This window comes from Miscanthus floridulus, unplaced genomic scaffold (genome assembly GCF_019320115.1).
Source record: "Miscanthus floridulus cultivar M001 unplaced genomic scaffold, ASM1932011v1 fs_325_1_2, whole genome shotgun sequence".
Taxonomy (NCBI): domain Eukaryota; kingdom Viridiplantae; phylum Streptophyta; class Magnoliopsida; order Poales; family Poaceae; genus Miscanthus; species Miscanthus floridulus.
In genome coordinates this window covers 42,807-60,000 of record NW_027096582.1, presented here as the reverse complement: position 1 = coordinate 60,000, position 17,194 = coordinate 42,807, and the positions used below count along the sequence as shown (strand labels likewise).

The 17,194-nt window shown below is 43.2% G+C and overlaps 2 protein-coding genes and 1 pseudogene across 4 annotated transcripts; 2 read left to right on the top strand and 1 right to left on the bottom strand.

The window, feature by feature from the left end:
* Window positions 1-678: 678 nt before the first annotated feature.
* On the bottom strand, window positions 679-4,418 carry LOC136531316 (protein PARALOG OF AIPP2-like; the record flags this gene model as incomplete). Its single annotated transcript, XM_066523977.1, has 7 exons — window positions 4,083-4,418; window positions 3,111-3,186; window positions 2,526-3,013; window positions 2,268-2,330; window positions 2,032-2,117; window positions 1,258-1,739; window positions 679-1,124 (listed from the first exon to the last, which is right to left on the bottom strand). Coding segments are annotated over exons 2-7 (1,572 nt in total), but the record flags the coding sequence as incomplete, so codon positions are not given.
* On the top strand, window positions 4,102-9,871 carry LOC136531315 (uncharacterized; annotated as a pseudogene).
* An 883-nt stretch (window positions 9,872-10,754) lies between these two features.
* Window positions 10,755-17,049, top strand: LOC136531317 (uncharacterized). 3 transcript variants are annotated; one of them, XM_066523978.1, is made up of 9 exons: window positions 10,755-11,110; window positions 11,619-11,680; window positions 11,789-11,938; window positions 12,318-12,494; window positions 13,649-13,864; window positions 13,961-15,621; window positions 15,727-15,792; window positions 15,910-15,979; window positions 16,136-17,049. In XM_066523978.1, the coding sequence occupies exons 1-9, from the start codon at window positions 10,864-10,866 to the stop codon at window positions 16,700-16,702; spliced, it is 3,216 nt and encodes a 1,071-aa protein (XP_066380075.1). In that variant the 5' UTR covers window positions 10,755-10,863; the 3' UTR covers window positions 16,703-17,049. The 3 variants fall into 3 exon arrangements, with proteins under 3 accessions (XP_066380075.1, XP_066380076.1, XP_066380077.1); XM_066523980.1 differs by lacking the exons at window positions 10,755-11,110; window positions 11,619-11,680; window positions 11,789-11,938; window positions 12,318-12,494 and adding exons at window positions 13,201-13,218; window positions 13,320-13,429; XM_066523979.1 differs by lacking the exons at window positions 10,755-11,110; window positions 11,619-11,680; window positions 11,789-11,938; window positions 12,318-12,494 and adding an exon at window positions 13,198-13,429.
* Window positions 17,050-17,194: the final 145 nt, after the last annotated feature.

Here is a 17,194-nt window from a genome sequence, read left to right as displayed (position 1 = left end):
AAGTAGTACCTAAAAAGGATACTTTGGAAGGTCAAGTAGTGCCTAAGAAGGATACCTTTCGTTATCTAGGATCGATGTTACAGAGAGATGGAGATATTGATGCGGACGTTAGACATAGAATCAAAGCAGGGTGGATCAAGTGGCGACAAGCTTCTGACGTTCTTTGTGACAAGAGGGTACCACAAAAGCTAAAAGGCAAGTTTTATAGAACAGCGATTAGACCGGCTATGTTGTATGGAGCAGAATGTTGGCCTACAAAGATTTGTCATGTTCAACAACTGTGTGTTGCAGAAATGCGTATGTTGCGATGGATTTGTGGTCACAAAAATGGACCGAGATAGGAACGATGATATACGTGACCACCTAGGGGGTAGCACCAATTGAAGAAAAGCTTGTCCAACATCGGCTGAGGTGGTTTGGCCATGTCCAAAGGAGACCATCAGAGGCACCAGTACATTGTGGAGTCCTAAGCCAAGCTAATAATGTGAGGAGATGTAGAGGTAGACTGAAATTGACATGGGGGGAGGCAATAAAAAGATATTTGAAAGCTTAGGATATACCTAGAGATCTATGTTTGAATAGGAGTGCTTAGAAAGTGGCTATTGATGTGCCTGAACCATGACTAGGGGCTCTTGGTGGGTTTCAACTCTAACCTACACCAATTTGTTTGGGACTCACAGGCTTTGTTGTTGTTGAATTTTTACCACCCTGTACATGAACAGCACCTAAATTATTTGAGTCACCCGTGTTATTTCTTGTAGAGAGGGGCTGAGCTGTGGTATCAGTTTTTAAAAGAACAGGAGCAACCATTGATGCTGTGGCAGAGGGAGGCCCCAATATTGAAGAGCACTGACCATTTGTTACGTTGTAGCTCACCAACTGATTCGTCACCCTTGGCTCCTCTGCAGATGGCAAGACGGAAGACTTTGCCTTGTTTGCTGGCTCGCAAGGCTTAGGCTTTTTGAAGGTCGCTGACTTAGTAGTCATGCTGATTGGCCCTTCCTTTTTAACGATAGAAGACCAAGATTCCTTCAAAAATTTTGGCTTCTGAGGAACTTCATTCAATAGCTGTTTCACTTTCGGAACCTTTGAGTTGTTGAAAGAAGTGGATTTGGAAAGTTGGCCTGCATTAAACCTTGCTTAGTATGGTTTCATTTGATTGCATGCCACCAGGGCAAGCCCTAAAAGTACCATAAATTGAACATTAAGGATTTTGTGTAGAGAGTTTAAATATGAAAAAATAGATTAACAATTTACCACGAGGCTGTGGTGCCTGATTCTTCAGAGCATTAAACGCCAATGAAGTTGCCACTTGATGGCTAGGTTGCTTTCCTTTGTCAGCATCAAACATGAATATCTCGTGTGATGGTTGCATTCTCTTTCTGGAGTCAGCCCCCGTGTACAAGCCACCAGTTTCAGGAATAGTATCTCTAATTGAGGATGTCATCGCAGCATCTTCTTCCGTCCTGGTTTCAACCGTATCATTCCCCTCATTTGTGGTATCTGACTCTTTGTTTTCTACATTCTCAACCTTCAATTTACAGTCTGAAGAATTTCTGCTCTTTGCAGCAATGGGAGGTTTGTTAATCTCCCCTTCAAAGGACAGCTCTTTCGAAGTGCCAACCTTCACCTGAGATTTTTCTAGTCTATTCTCCTTTTCAGATTCTACCGCAGTTTGGCAGTCTTCGCACAGCCACTCACTATCTGGAACCTCTGCCATCATTACCCGCATGCAATACCTAAAGCAAAGAGATATTAAAACATACTCATACGCGCATGCAATATCTAGGAAGACATAATGGAAACAAGTGCTCAAAAGACCAGTTTTCTCCCTAACAGGAAGTGTATAGACAAAGATAATAAATGTGTAGACTTATTAGTGTTCTGGCACGCTAATTGTGCCACGAGCCTTGCAGTCAGCAATTAAAAACCATAAAACAGTAAATGGGCAACTTTAGTGTATGCAATCCATCAAATGCAACTGAACATTATTACAGAAAAAAAGAAAGTAATGCAGCGAAGAAGCCTTACGTGTGCTCTGCGCCATCATTGCATCTGCTACAGACAGCGAGCTTCTCCTCCTCACCAACATCTCCACATATGTCACACACCTTCACCTATATGTTTTGAAACAGGTTACACACTTCAGGCGATTCAAAACTTGGGCATTATCCAATCAAAGAAGAAAAAGGCAACCCAATCGAAATACAACCAATTGAGGTCGATCAAACCATAAAAAAAAACAGAAATTTAAGGTTCTCACTCACGTCTTCAACTTCTTCTGAACTTTTATCATTAGATGAAGTTGTATCTACTTGTGCATTGGATACCTGCTGGATATAGACTGTGGTTAATACAAACTGAGGGTTCAATTTCCGATGCATCATATGTTCGCATAAATGCAAATAAATCACTTCAAGATGCATATTAACTTCTCAATAATAAAGATTGGCATTCTTCATATAGGCAATATATGTAATCATAGATAAAACGAAAAACACCAGAACAAAGAGCAAGAAACTCACATCATCCCTGATCTCTTGAGAGCTTCTTTCATTATCAATATCCTTGTACACAGCAGCCACTTGCACATGAGACCCATCTTCATTTACACCTTCCTGTTCCAAATGAGATGCACCTTGCTTGCTGCTTGTTGAGCTTCTAGAAACCTTCTTTGTGTTTTGAGAGCTAGCTTTTTGGAGCATGTCTTTAGAGTTTGTTGAATGGTCCTGTTCTTCTGAAGCTGAGGATGGACCTTCCTGTTCCTCAATGTGTGCACTAGGCTGACTTTTGCCAACCTGTCCATCTGTATCATCACTGTCACTGTCAACAGCACCATCACTTTCAATCGCCTTATTCACCCTTTTATCACGCAACCTTTTAGCAGATGGAGGTGCTCTTCTCCCCCTTTTCTTTCTTACGGCCACATTAGATGTGTCTTTAACTTCAGAGATCCATGAAACAACATTATTGCGACGACCTGAGCTACGTGACGCCCTGTCTGTATTCCTTACTGAACATATATAAGCATTAATGACATTGTGTATTCTGGTTGTGAAGTGATATAAATGCCTAAGATGCAAATAAGATGAGAAGGGGAGATAACATACATCGCATGTCCTTTATTCAGGTTTATGAAGAAAGTTCTGGCTCTGATTGTCCTTCCTTTCCAGTGAGGAAAATTGCCTTTAATTTTCAACGCATTAAACACTAGGCAAATAAGTTTCTAACAAGTAATAAACATGGAAAGAACAGAAATAGGAAAAGAAAAACTTGGCAGTCTGTACACAAACACGTAAACATATACACAGAATGTTAGGTGCAATAAATTAGTACTCCCTCTGTCCCAAAGAGAATGACATTTTGTCCTAAATCAAACAATCTCAGGTTGGACAATTTATATAAAAGAATATCAATATTTATATCACTAAACAAGTGTCTTTAGATTCATCATGAAATATAGTTTCCTGATGTATCTATTTGGTATCGTAAATGTTGATAATCTTCTCTATAAGCTTGCTCAAACTTAAAATAGTTTGACTTAGGACAAAGATAGAGTGATGTTCTTTTTGGGATCGTGGTAGTGGTATATATACTATAAAACAAATCATGGGTAAATTCAGACACCGGTCTGATGCAAACACAGATTCAACAATGATGACTTGATCTATGTTGCCCAGATACGGATACGGTATCGGATACGCTATTCTCTATAAAATAGTGACACGAGAATTCGCCTAGGATGTTTTTTTAATATAATAACTACACATGATTTAATATGAAACCACAGCCACAGTATACTAAATTGAGTGCACAGCTTAATAAGGTCATAGCCAAGTGACATATGGCATAACACATAATTTAAGTTCACAACTTAATAAGGTCACATCCACAGGTCCACATTATACATAATTGAGTTCGCATGCATAGCAATAGTACATAACATAACAAAATTTTAGATCAAAGCACATGGATACATAATGAACAAAACTATTGAACACATGGGCAGTCGGGCACCGGACGTGGTTAGAGTGAGACTGAGCATAGGGAAGACCGGAGGAGACGAGGATCGAGGAACTGACTAGATTGAATCCTGCTGGGATGGAGAAACCCGGCCGATTCGACGGTGAGCGGCCCAGGTATGCTTGGAGCAGGGGCGCAGAGCTTCTGCTGTAGGGGGAAGGGCCGCCGGGAGCAGGGAGGGGACGCCGCCGGACTACGTCGCCGCTGGCCGCTCGCTGCCCAGCTGTCGGCCGATTCGACAGTAAGCCGCCCAGGCCAGGGATGCTCCGAGCAGGGGCGCAGAGGTGCAGCAATAGGGCGCCAGGAGCTGGGAGGATCGCCGCCGGCCGCTCGCTGTCCTGCCGCCGGCCGCCGTTCGACACTCGCCACTCGCGTCGGGGCGTGTCGGGCGCACCTGGAAGGGAATAGGTCACACGTGGGAGGTAAGTTGGGCTGCTTTTCTTTCATGGGCCGTATCCAGGTCAGCCCAAACGTGTCTGATGCCGGTATCCAGATTTCGTAGTACGGCCTGAGGCCCTGTTTGATAGAGAGTGATGGAAGGCCCGGAACCGTGAAGAGCCCAAGCCTAGTGCTGCACATGTGCTCTTATTGGCCCAATCTCGACGGCCCATCAGGGGGAGGCCGAGCCTTCTTCTGGAGAAAGCCAGCGCGACTCCTCGCCTTCCCCGTATTCTACTCTTCCGGTCTTTGGGTCTCCCGCAATTCCGCGGCGGCTCGTCCCGTGCAAAACCCTGCATCGCCGGCAAGAGAGAAGGGCTAGGTATCCCATGGCGCGCACTGTGGTTGCAGCTGCAGGTGCGAGCTGTTACGATCTGCCACCTCCATCGTCACCGACCTCAAGATCGACGGCTACTCACTCACCAAGGGTACACCCACTGGAGATTCTTTCAACTCTGATCCTTTGATCGTCGGTGGCCACCGCTGGCGCACCCGCTTCTTCCCCAACGGAGCCAAACCGGGGTACGAAGGATTCGTCTCGTTTTTCCTTCATCTCGACGATAGTGTCGCCGATTCGGTGAAGGCGCAGTTCCAGTTCTGTTTTGTCGACAACGTGGAGAAGAAACCGGTGACACTAGAAGCGGTGTCTAGCTTTGCGAGCAATGAGGGCTGGGGATACCCAAAGTTCATCAAGAGGAAAGAGCTTGAGAAATCGGAGCACCTCAAAGACGATTCTTTCACCGTCTGGTGCAACGTTGTCGTTATCAACGAGTTCGGCGCCAAGTTAGAGACAACCGTGGGAGCCCCTCCAACTCCAACAACTCCAACCAGGTTCGTCTCCGTGCCCCCATCTGACCTGCATCGGAATCTTGGCGACCTCCTCCTGAGCGAGAAGGGCGCCGACGTGGTCTTCGATGTTGGTGGCCAGACGTTCGCGGTACACCGGTGAGTGCTCGCCGTCCGGTCACCAGTCTTCAGCGCAGAGCTTCTTGGCACAATGAAGGAGAGCAACAACACTGACAGGCGTTGTCCGCGTAGACGACATGGAGGCTCAGGTGTTCAAGGCTCTGCTCCACTTTGTGTACACTGACTCATTGCCCAAGACAGAGGAAAGAGGACAAGGGGAAGAAGGGCCGGAAGAGCGAGAAGAAGCTGAAGAGGAAGAGGACGACGACATCATGTCCCAGCACCTGCTTGTTGCAGCTGATAGATTGTGAGGCTGAAGTTGATCTGCGAAGACAAATTGTGTGGGTACATTGATGTGGGAACATCAGCCACCATACTCAGGCGGCTGTGGCTCGTCGTAAACGATCGTAAATTTCCAGTCGGAACAGTATTTTTCTCTCACACAAACCAGCCAACAGTACTTCTTCACAAACCAACAACGAAACGAACCAGTCAACCGAACAGGAGGAGTGATGAGACTCAAATTTTGTCGCGTGATAAGACTCAAATTTCAAAAAATAGAAAACCCTTCAATACGATATCGGATGAAGATAATTTTTATATGTAAATTATAGACCTCGATGAGATCTACAACTTTATAGTTTTAATTTTTTTTTTCATTTGAGGACGTTAAGATGCTCGAAAAAATAATATAAAATTTCAGCACCATATTTTGTCGCGTGATGAGACTCAAATTTCAAAAAATAGAAAACCCTTCAATACGATGTCGGATGAAGATAATTTTTATATGTAAATTGTAGACGTCGATGAGATCTACAACTTTGTAGTTTTGAGTTTTTTCATTTGAGAACGTTAAGATGCTCGAAAAAATAATATAAAATTTTGGCGTCTCCCAAAAATATCAAAAGTTACTGTTCACCTACAAAACCGCCCAAAAGGTTGAAAGTTGAACGGTTTCCAGAGTTGGAGGGCCAAAGTTATCTGGTTTTGTAGTTTAATGTTGAAATCCGGACTTTGGTAAAAATTGGAGGATGTAAATTGGACTTTACCCTACTTTATATGACATTATGATCGAGTACTGGAAGATGCAAAATTACCATGTTCAATGCCATCTCAGTTTTGTCAGGTCATTACACATCCCTGTAGCCCATGTTAATCTGGAACATCTTTGTTATCATCTAGCCCCGCCCATTAGGTCCAGAGGATCTCAGCTTCGTACGGAGATGCTTAAGCACGGAAATTGTTAAGGGTCTATTTGTATCTAATGAGCTAACAAGTTACTGGAAGATGCAAAATTACCTGCTAAACTTAGCTCTAGTGCATGGATCTAAACGCCATAACGAGCTATTAGTTGGAGGGTCCAAAACGAGCTTACTAGTAGGTTAACTAATAGCTCCACTAATAAAATGCTATTAACTGACTTTCTCTAGCTAGCAGCTAACAATTAGTTGCCTAAATTCAGATAAGCGCTTACGCTATGTTCGCTTGGCTGATAAGCCATGGCTAAAAGTACTATTGGCTGATTTGTTGTGAGAGAAAAATATTGTCCGTTAGCTAAAAAATACGGCTTATAAACCAAGCAAACATGACGTTAATCTATCAAAGCCTTACAGATAGCGCCAAACCCTTCTGGACTAGTACTCATTCATGGGTTACTACACTTCAATTTTGTTAGGGAAAATTGGTTCCGTACCGTCCAAAGATCACGAGATTCAGAAAATATCACCAAAAGAACTCTATTTCGTAAAATAGCATTAAAAGATGGAACTGTTATACGAAAGGTAACAGTGTCAGCTTCGTTGATCCCCGTCCGTCTAAAGGAAAAAAAACAAATCCCAAGCGTCAGCACGTGACGAAGGAGAAGTTCGCCAAGGTCCTGCTGGGCGAGGACATGTCCGGCACCGGCAAGGGCGTGGCGTCCGCGCTCGCGCTCGCGCTGTCCAAAGCCGTCACCAACCTCGCGGCGTCCGTCTTCGGCGAGCATCGCAAGCTGCCCATGGCGCCCGACACCGAGGAGCGCTGGAAGAGGGAGGCGTGGGATAGCTGCTCTCCGTCACCGACCACAACAAGTGGTGGATGCCGACGGTGAAGGTGCCATCGGAGGGACTGTCGGTGTCGGACGTGACCCGCAAGTGGCTGCAGTACCAGAAGGATTGCGTCAACCAGGTGCTCAAGGCGGCCATGGCCATGGCCATCAACGCGCAGGTGCTCGTGAAGATGGAGATCTACATCGAGTCGCTGTCAAAGGCAAACAAACAATTCATCATTCATTATGTATATGGAAAAAGTATACTTCACCCCTCAATTATGGGGTGGTCTACATAACCCCTCAACTATGAAACTTCTGATTTACCCCTTGAATTTTCCAAAACCGTCTATTTTACCCCTAGGCGGTTTTCAGCGGCGGTTTTGCCACAGTAACAGGGTCAGAGGTTTTGTCTTTTTCCTTATTTCCGCTGAGTCTTTGAAAAATCATAGTAAATCACAGAAAAATCATAAAATGAAAAATCTAATTTTGTTGGACTCCACATGAGTAGATCTACACAGTGAACATATAATATAGTACGCTTTAGTATAAAGTTTTTGCTGTAGCTTTAGATTAATTGGAAAATCCAATTTTGTCTGTAATTAATTAGAATAATTAATAGCCGCAGCTTCTATGGTCCAATTGTGATGAAATTTTTATGGTAGGTTAATTATTATATGCTTAAACTATAGTAAAAATTTTGTACTCATTGGACTATGTATAACTTAGTTATAGATAAATTTCAATTAATTACAGACAAAATTTTGTACTCATTGGACCTCTGACACTGTAGCAAACATGTCGTTGCTGTAGCAAACCTTTGTTACTGTAGCAAACCTTCTCTGAAAACCGTCTGGGATAAAATAGACGGTTTTAGAAAGTTTAGGAGGTAAATCAGGCTGTTTTATAGTTGAGGGGTTATGTAGACCGTCCGGTTTTAGAAAGTTCAGAGGGTAAATCAGGCTATTTTATAGTTGAGGGGTTATGTAGACCGTCTCGATAGTTGGGAGATGGAGTAGACTTTTTCCTTATGTATATATTAATTAAGAGGCATTGATCACATCCATCCGATCCATTCCCTGCTGCAGAACGTCGGGTACGCCCTCCTGGAGAGCTACTCGCGCGTGCTGGAGAGCCTGGCCTATAGCGTCATGTCCCGCATCGAGGACGTTCTGAGCGCAGACGCGGCGGCGCAGAACCTGACGGCGAGCGAGGCGGCACGCTGGACGCGGACGGCTAGGCCATCGCGCCGCCACCCAGCTCAGCCTGACCACCCGCCAGAGGCTGTGCTGATCCGCCAGGACTCCATCCTGCGTGGATCCACCAACGGCAGAGCTGAGGAAGAGGAAGGTGATGGGATTTCCACGTGGGAAGAAGCGAGGAGGAACGGTGGACTCAGGTCGTTAGATCAAACCGTTTTTCCAGTGGTATTTCACTGTAATCTTTGAGTGGTATTTTCTGAATCTCGTGATCATAGATGCTATGAAACTAATTTTTTCTTTTGTTATTGTTGACTGTTCACTCACGCAACGCAAGTGGCTAATTCTTGTGTGCATTAACATCTCGAAACAGTTGAGCTAATTCTTGTGCATTAACATCTCGAGACTGTTGTATTGTAGACTGGATCTCTTAATTACACCGATAGTAACACAAACTTAATCACCACTAGGCTAATCTCTGTTTGCTTGAACTTATTAGCCTAGCTTATCAGTCATGATATTGTGTTTTTCTCTCACAATAAATTAGCATCTGCCGGCTTATCAGAAACCATCAGCCGAACAGCTGGTTCGGCTAGCTGCCCCGGCGAATATTCGGGCTAGTGCCTCAAATACGATGTGGTGTAGCGTGTTTGTGTAGGGGCTGTTTGATTCCGGCTGCTAAAAAATAGCACTATATTTGGGATGCTAACTAGAAGAACTAGACGTGAACTAATTTTAAAACTAATTGTATAAGTGGTGACTAATTGAGAAAACGAATCTATTAACCCTAATTAGGGCATGCTTAGCTCACATAGCGCTACAGTACATGGCTAATCATGGACTAATCAACGCTTTTCTTTTCTGAAAGGGAATTGCTGGCGTCCAGACATCCGATGAGATAGGATTTTATGGAACTGTACCGAACGACCTATCAGAACGCCCCATCAGAAAACACGCTGCCCTCTCACCGTATCCAGTCTTTCCTCGTCCCGCCTCGCACGCGTACCCCGCCCCCGTCTGCCTCACCCCGCCCCGTGCCCGCCGCTCCTTCTCCCTGAACCTCTCCTCTCTCTCCATGCGGGCGAAACCAGGGAGCCGGGATGAGGATGAGCACGTCCCGTCCACATGGACCCAGGCATGCCGCACGCCCCATCCGCCAGCCCTGCTGGCCGCGCCCCTTCCCACGGCCCCCGTGCGCGTGCCCCAACGACTCTCTGAACATAACTCTGAAACACAAAACACTTGCAACATGAAACACTTGAATGCAACATATGTCTGAAGCAGATAAAACATTTAGAACATACACTTGCAACATGTGTGTGAAACATATACAATATCCAGATAAAATACTTGCAACTTGCAATATGAAAACACTTATTGCAATATAAGACTGAAACATTTCGAACATACTCTTGCAACATATGTGTGAAACATATGCAACATCCACATAAAAACGCTTGCAACATACAGATGAAACATTTTGAACAAACGCTTGCAACATGCCTCTGAAAAACTTGCAACATGTCTCTGGAACACTTAACATATGCAATATCCTGATCTACTTTTACAACATCCATATGAAATACTTGCAAACATACCTCTGGATTATCTAAAACACTTCAAACATACGCTTGCAACATGTCAGGCGCGACACTCTAGTGGAAGGTGGCCACCATGTCAGGCACGTCGAGGGACTCGATAACCGCATCGATGGGCAGATCGGGGCTGGGAGGTGGTGGAGCTAAGAGCACTACAGGCTTAGCTATCGCGAGCTTCTTCCACTGGGGCACGGGGGCGCGGAGCCTCGATGCGAGCACGAAGTACGGTACGGCCGCGACATCGTGGTCTCCAGCCGTAGGAGGAGGTGACGAGGAGGACGCCGGTGCCGGCTCCAGCGATGAGGGTAGGGGCGGTCGGCAGGCACGACTCCAGCGGCGCAGCTTGGCGTCGCGGAGGTGAGTGAGAGCCCCGGGACGGAGGTACGGAGGTGGTCGCTGCTAGGGAAGACGAGCGGTGGGCGAGTGATAGAGAATGCCACGACACCCCTGCTAGTCGGAAATGTCACCGTCTTTTTATTTTAAGATAAGAAACGGTGAAAGAATAAAGGGAAAGGAAACAGGCCGGACGGTCGGATGCCAGCATTTCCGTTCCCGAAAACAAATCAAACCCTAATGTCATGTCTCATTTGCTCCACTCCCGAAACGCCCGGCGCGCGCGAACGCCGTCACTTCCCCTTCGCGCCAAAAACAAAACCCTAGGTCTCCCACCTTTATGGAGCCGCCGCCGGTGGAGCCGCAGGTGGCGGAGATTGCCGCGGAGCCCGACCGCGCCGCCGCGTACGCGCGGTTGCTCCACCTGCAGCGCGGCTGCGCCGCCGACCTCGCCGCGGAGTTGCCTTCCACCCTCCTCCCGCTCCTCCTCCTCGACGCGGCCGCCGATGACGAGGCTGTCGCCGTTTCTGCGCTCAAGTGCCTCGGCTTCACGCTCTACCACCCCGTCCTCGTCTCCACCATTTCAGGTACTACTAATAGTGGCTCTCTGTGCTCGCATTTCTTCAGTTAAATATCCAGTGTTGGTTGAACAAGATCTGGATTAGTGAATCAATTTGATTCTGCATAGTTAATGAGAAAGAATTGGACATGGTGGGATTCAGCCTCTTCTGTTAATAAGGTTACATTGCTTTTCGTTATGAAGTATATTACCCTCCAACGGTGTGCCGTAAGATCAAAACTTAAACCTTTTGCATTGGTTTGAATCTGAACTCCACCGGCATGTTTGACATTTTTAGCTCAAAAAAACATTTACTTTCTACTGTTGCCTGGCAATTAATCAGAGCTCCTTCCATTTTGAATGTTATTTGTACTGTTTTTCGACTCTTATCACTTTTACTACCAATCTCATTAATCCCTTGGGTTCATCCTTCTGAAAATCTAAGTTGACACGGTCCTGCTCAGTTTTTTATACATGACATGCTGCCGACATTATTTCAAATAACACAGCTAAAAATATATTTTCTTATTTTACAGCACAGATGGCCCAATTGGTATTGGATACCTTGGTACAGATAATCATGAATACTCGGATGAAGGTTGATCTGACTGACCATTTTTTCCTTTTCAACAGCTTAAGATGCTAAATTTTGCGTGCAGAATGCATATTTGATTCCCATTTTCTCCTGTTAATTCTTTTACTACAGTCGGCTTGTAATTTGGGTGTCTGGTGCTTCTCGGTTCAACAATTGGAGCCCTTGATTATAGAGGATAGAGCAGATCCAGTGCTTATTGCTATTGTTCATGCCCTCGACAATCCATTTGGTTCCTTGTCCACAACATTTGAGGCAGCTCAGGTTGTTCTGCACACCTAAACTATGTTGTATTTCATTGCTTTTTTTTTCTGTGGTTTTTAGGAATTTCAATGTACAGGCTGCAACCGAATTGATCATGTAACTACAGCCTACTTGCTTAGTGGTGTTCATTACAAAATAACAATATGCTTTCACAATGCTTCTAATTCACAGGAATTTGCCTCAAATCATGCAAAACTCTTATTAGCATACTTTGCTCCTTTTTTCTCTTCCTTTATCATCTATCATATTATAATGTAACTTGGAATAGTGCTTTTAATAACTTCTGCTGTAGGCTATCATGAATTTTTTTCTCTCCCTTTATCATCTATCATTATTATAATGTAACTTGGAATAGTGCTTTTAAAAACTTCTGCTGTAGGCTATCATGAAGCTTGCTGACCAAATTCCCAAAAGAATGAGGGACCAATCATGCTTGTGGGTTCCACCAGTGTACCGAAGACTCTTAAGTGCTGACAAGACAGAAAGGGACATGGCAGAAAGATGCCTTATTAAGGTGTCATGTTTTATTCTACCACCTCAGCCTCTTCTTTCCAAGGTAATTAAAAGATCACTGTTAATTACTAGAAGATATAATTAGATGTTGCTTTAGTATTAGAAGCAACTCATATGAATATTTCTGTTAATTCATTAAAAACTGTGAATCTGTTGCTTGCAAATTCATGCCACATATGCACATTGTGGTGTATTATTTGTTTTTCCTAAATGGACTATCTTCTGATAGAGCATTTTAATCCAACTTAACTATCTGGGTGCATTATAACGGTGCACCCAAAGGTTCAAGTAGATTGGGTGACTTATTATGATAAATCTTGAGGGTAGGTTCATGTGGACAAGCAATGATTCAATACATTTTTTTTTTGTGACTGGAATGCCAAGGCAATTTAGCTGAATTGCATTAGTTTTACATATTGGTGACATACGGATGTACTCCTTGTCACACAACAGTAACTGCAGTGTGAGCTTTTGTTGAAGTGAGTAGCATATCAGCAAACTAATTCTATATCAATAGTATAGCATTATTAAAACACTTAAAATCAAATCTGAAATGATAGGTCTAGAGGCTTCATAACACTTCCTGGCTTCCTGCTACTATTGAAATGTCCTGCAGTTCTGTTACTTTCAGTTCAGGTTACAGAATCCATGTACCAGCAAAAACTGGAAACTATTAATTCTTTCTGTGACATGCAGGAGAGCTGCATGTCATTGTATCAATAGGTACAAAAGTGCGGTCACAAGAACATGCTGATTCCACTGCTGGGGTTAGTTTTTTATGACACACATGCCCTAGAAGCAAGGAAAACACCCTCCATAACAACTATACTCATTGAAGCAACTCAGCCAGTGCCTTTGCTCCTGCCAGGATCCACAAATGGCCCTGGTCAGCGGCTTCCTGGAGCACAACTTGGATGCTTGGTTGCTCCCCGTTGAATTATTAATAGATTAATATAGGCAAACGTGCACGTGATGCAGGTTTTTGGTTATACCAATTTTTGTGTTGCATTTGATATCTGAATCTTTTTCTGTGTGTGTTTACTATTTCCTGGAGTTGGCTTATTAAATGGTTCAGTGTTTCTCCTGCAACTTTGCATATTTTCTGCATATTTTACTTGCTGTGGTGATCTGCTTTCCTATCCTCAATGAGCTTATCTATCGATTGTTTCCCAATTTATTTTGATGCATGCTGTATAGGCTGTTGCTTCAGACCTTGAGCAGAAGTTACTCTCCTGCATGGTAAATATGCTTGATGATCCTTCGAAGAAAGTTCAAACTGTGAAGTCATGGGGATGGATCATATCTTTGCTTGGTCTAGATGCAGTGAACAATAGACCGCTGCTTAATAAACTCCTAAAGGTTCCTGAGCAGATGTTTACTGATCTAAACCCACAAGTTCAGGTTGCTACAATGGTGAGTTAAACTATTTATCCTTTTTCCGGACTACAATTTCTTTTCTAGTATTATGAATGTCTGTATTACATTATGATAATCTTTACATATTTACAGGTTTCCTGGAAAAAATTGGTGGATGCATTTTTTCCTTCTCAGGCAACCGAGATTGTGGTCCAACAAACTGTGATTCCCGCATTAAAACCCATTGAACAGGCAAGTGCGCAGGTGAAAATGATAAGATTAATTATGGTGCCTTTATGTCGAGTTCTATCAAGAAGTCGCAATATTGTACTTGGCCTTTCTTGTTTGAGTACATGGCATTACCTTCTACATAGACTTGGTAATCTGATCAATCATTTACCCATTCTGGAGGCTGCTTTTGGGCCAATACTCAAAATAGTTTTCTCTTTTGGGATCAATGATCAGAACAAGCCGCTATGGTCATTTTGCTTGAATCTTTTTCATGATTTTGTTTCATCCAAAAATAGGGACAGAGAGGATTTGTGTGCTCCAGTGAATCAGAACTTGCTAGCTCAATCGGGCATGCATATCAAGGCCTTATTGGGCGTTCAACATATCAAATGGTTACCATGGGATATTAGATGCTTTCATTTCCAGCTTGATATTTTTGGCATAATTCTTAAGCCAGAACTATTCCAGGACATGATTCCTGAAACACTGGTGATTGTTATGGATTCTGCAACAGAGATTTTCAGATTTCTTCTTCAAGGTATTCAAATCGAACTTAGAGAGCAGCATGCTTATGAACAAGTCAGCGAATGCATTACTAATGTGTGCATGTTTGCAAAGAAGTTGTTGCTGGATCATATAAGAAAGAATAGTGTTAACAAGTGTGCAACATTACTGGAATTTGGTCTTCGGTTTGTGAAAGTTATTGTGGACGAACTAGATCATTCTCTGTTAGCGTCTGAAAACATTGAGGTATGCCTAGACATCGAGCACATAAAGGAGAACCAACATGCAGAATACAGTCCAAAGGTGTCTTTACCAAGAATCAGATCACTCTCTTACATGGAGATGGTTTCTCCAGCAGTTTATGTGGCTGCACTGTCTCTGTCCATGATATCTCAGTATACTGGAGAGCTGTCTCGTAGAGATGCAGAGAAGTTGGTTTTAATTCTGGCTTCATCAGATGTCCTGGAGAGTTTTCGTATTGCTGTCTCTTTTCTGTATATGCAGATCGGGCGGCCGACATGTAATAGGGAAAGATTAAAATGGTTGATGGTTTGGAACTCGTTTGCAAAACAATTGAACAGTCAAATTATCTCTTATTTGGAAACCAATTCTGGATTAAGTTACCATGATGTTCTCCATCAGTTCTTCTGTTATCCAATCCTTTATTTTTTATACCCCAAGGGGATATCCATTCTTTTGAATGCTGAAAACAGCTCTGAGTCAAATGTTTCTGTCCTGCAAGACCTGGAGATGGAATCAACAATTGAAGTTTATAGATCCCTCTCTACAAACTCCTGTAATTCGAAGTTTTCTTCCAAGGTTTTCTTTGATGGTTTTTACAAATACTTGGTTTGCACTATTGACGAAAACATGGCATTGTTCCAAGCCAACCTTGAGCATTTGTCAGAGAAGTTCGAAAATGCTACTATCCTTTCTGCTCTTGGTGAAATAGTTATTGGACTGTTACAGGATGATCAAATGTTGACCTCTGCTAACCAAGAGGTGAAGGAAACAAGTGAAGATTCTTTTGTGTGCAGACAACCTAAACTTTTCTTGAATTGGTTCAAGCTTGCTAATAGGTTTGTTGACTTACACTTCTAAATGGAACACCTGTATCTATCCTGCCTACCATAAGGATGACCTCAGTCTGTTTCAGTAATCTATAAGCTTTTTATGATATGCAGGTTTATGAGGTTGTCAAGTTTTCATTTCAAAGCAAATCCAGCTGGACAGCACCAGGTCACAATCAGGTATTTGAGCAGATTTACAAAATTGCAAACCTGTCTGTTGATTTTAATGGAAGTTAGCTGCTATTAGTTGTGTGCTTGAGTTTACATCTCAGTTCTTTTAACTTGGTTGTGCTTCAGGTTTTTTTCAACTTTATCTAATCTTTCTGGGCATCTCATACTAAAGGAAGACGTTCTTCTTCTTTTCGAGGTTTGTGGCATATTCACAGTACAAAGTAAAAATATAGATGTTCATGTTGCTAAGGGCATCAACTTCATTTAGTCCTACTCTTTCTAGAATTCAAGCACATGACACAAAGCACATACTTTATGCTAACTGCATGAAGACACCATTTCGTCCTTGCAGATTATTGGAGACCAACTTACCGAGTGGCTCTCTTTAACAACCATATTATACTCTGAAATGCAACAAGGAGAAATTATTGTTCATCTTGAGAACCTTTGGCTCAAGATGGTTGAGTGCCTGAAGAGGAGTCAGCTAGTTAGTGATGTACCCTTAATAAATCAGAAGCAGCGACTTCTTCAAGCTGCACTCAATCACCCACATCACCCCATTTCAGTTGCAACAGCATCAATTTGCAGACCAGCAACACATGGCAACGCAATCCTGCACCCTGGTTGCTTAATTTCTGAATTTGATGAGTTACTAATGCATAGAAGAAAGGCTCTCAATAGCTCCAGGAAAACAGCCATCACATCGAATTCTACTGATCTCATGGCTGAGAGAGATGGTGGATCTGTGAATGTCTCGGTGGGTTTGGGGAGGAAGAGGCTGAAGATCATGAAGTATTCAACTAAACCAAAGGAACTTAACAAAAGTAGAGCCCACATGGGCTTCTCACCACGTAATATGGAAAATACAGTGTGTAGGAAACCAGAATTAATATTGGAGATGCTACAGAGAAAGACATAGTTGTTTGTACTCAATGTTAATTTGTTTAAAGAACTTAAATGTGTAGATAGTTTTATGCATGACATGTATATCAAGCGGAAGGTCAATGCAATGATCCCCTGAAAAAAAAAGAGATTTAAATCCAATCAAAATTATTGTGAACCGCACTACAGGGCCTACAAGTCATTGTCATTCCTTACCCAGCCACATTGTCCGATTACAATGAGATGGAAACAATAGGATGTCATCATGTATAGTTCTACCTCTAGTAACTGATGATTTGGGCTGGCTGTACCCCCGTTTTTTGTGTTTTGGTCACTTCTGAACAAGATCCCTGTGTTCTTCCTCATACTGCAGACAAGCTGTAAAGCCCAACTCTTCGTTTGATAAATGATAACTACAGGTCTATAGCTGCAGCTTCTTTTTTCCAGTCGCAAAAGTAATGCCCAGAAAGAAGTAATGCCTTCACCATCGACATTCTGGCATGTGGGGCAGTCCCCGGCTGCATGCAGT

What these genes read in the sequence shown, in the direction of transcription:
- LOC136531317 (XM_066523978.1), top strand. Translation starts at nt 10,864, where the DNA reads ATGGAGCCGCCGCCGGTGGAGCCGCAGGTGGCGGAGATTGCCGCGGAG. An exon ending in CCTCGTCTCCACCATTTCAG is followed by an intron (nt 11,111 to 11,618) that starts GTACTACTAATA and finishes CTTATTTTACAG; the next exon opens with CACAGATGGCCCAATTGGTA. An exon ending in AAGTTCAGGTTGCTACAATG is followed by an intron (nt 13,865 to 13,960) that starts GTGAGTTAAACT and finishes ACATATTTACAG; the next exon opens with GTTTCCTGGAAAAAATTGGT.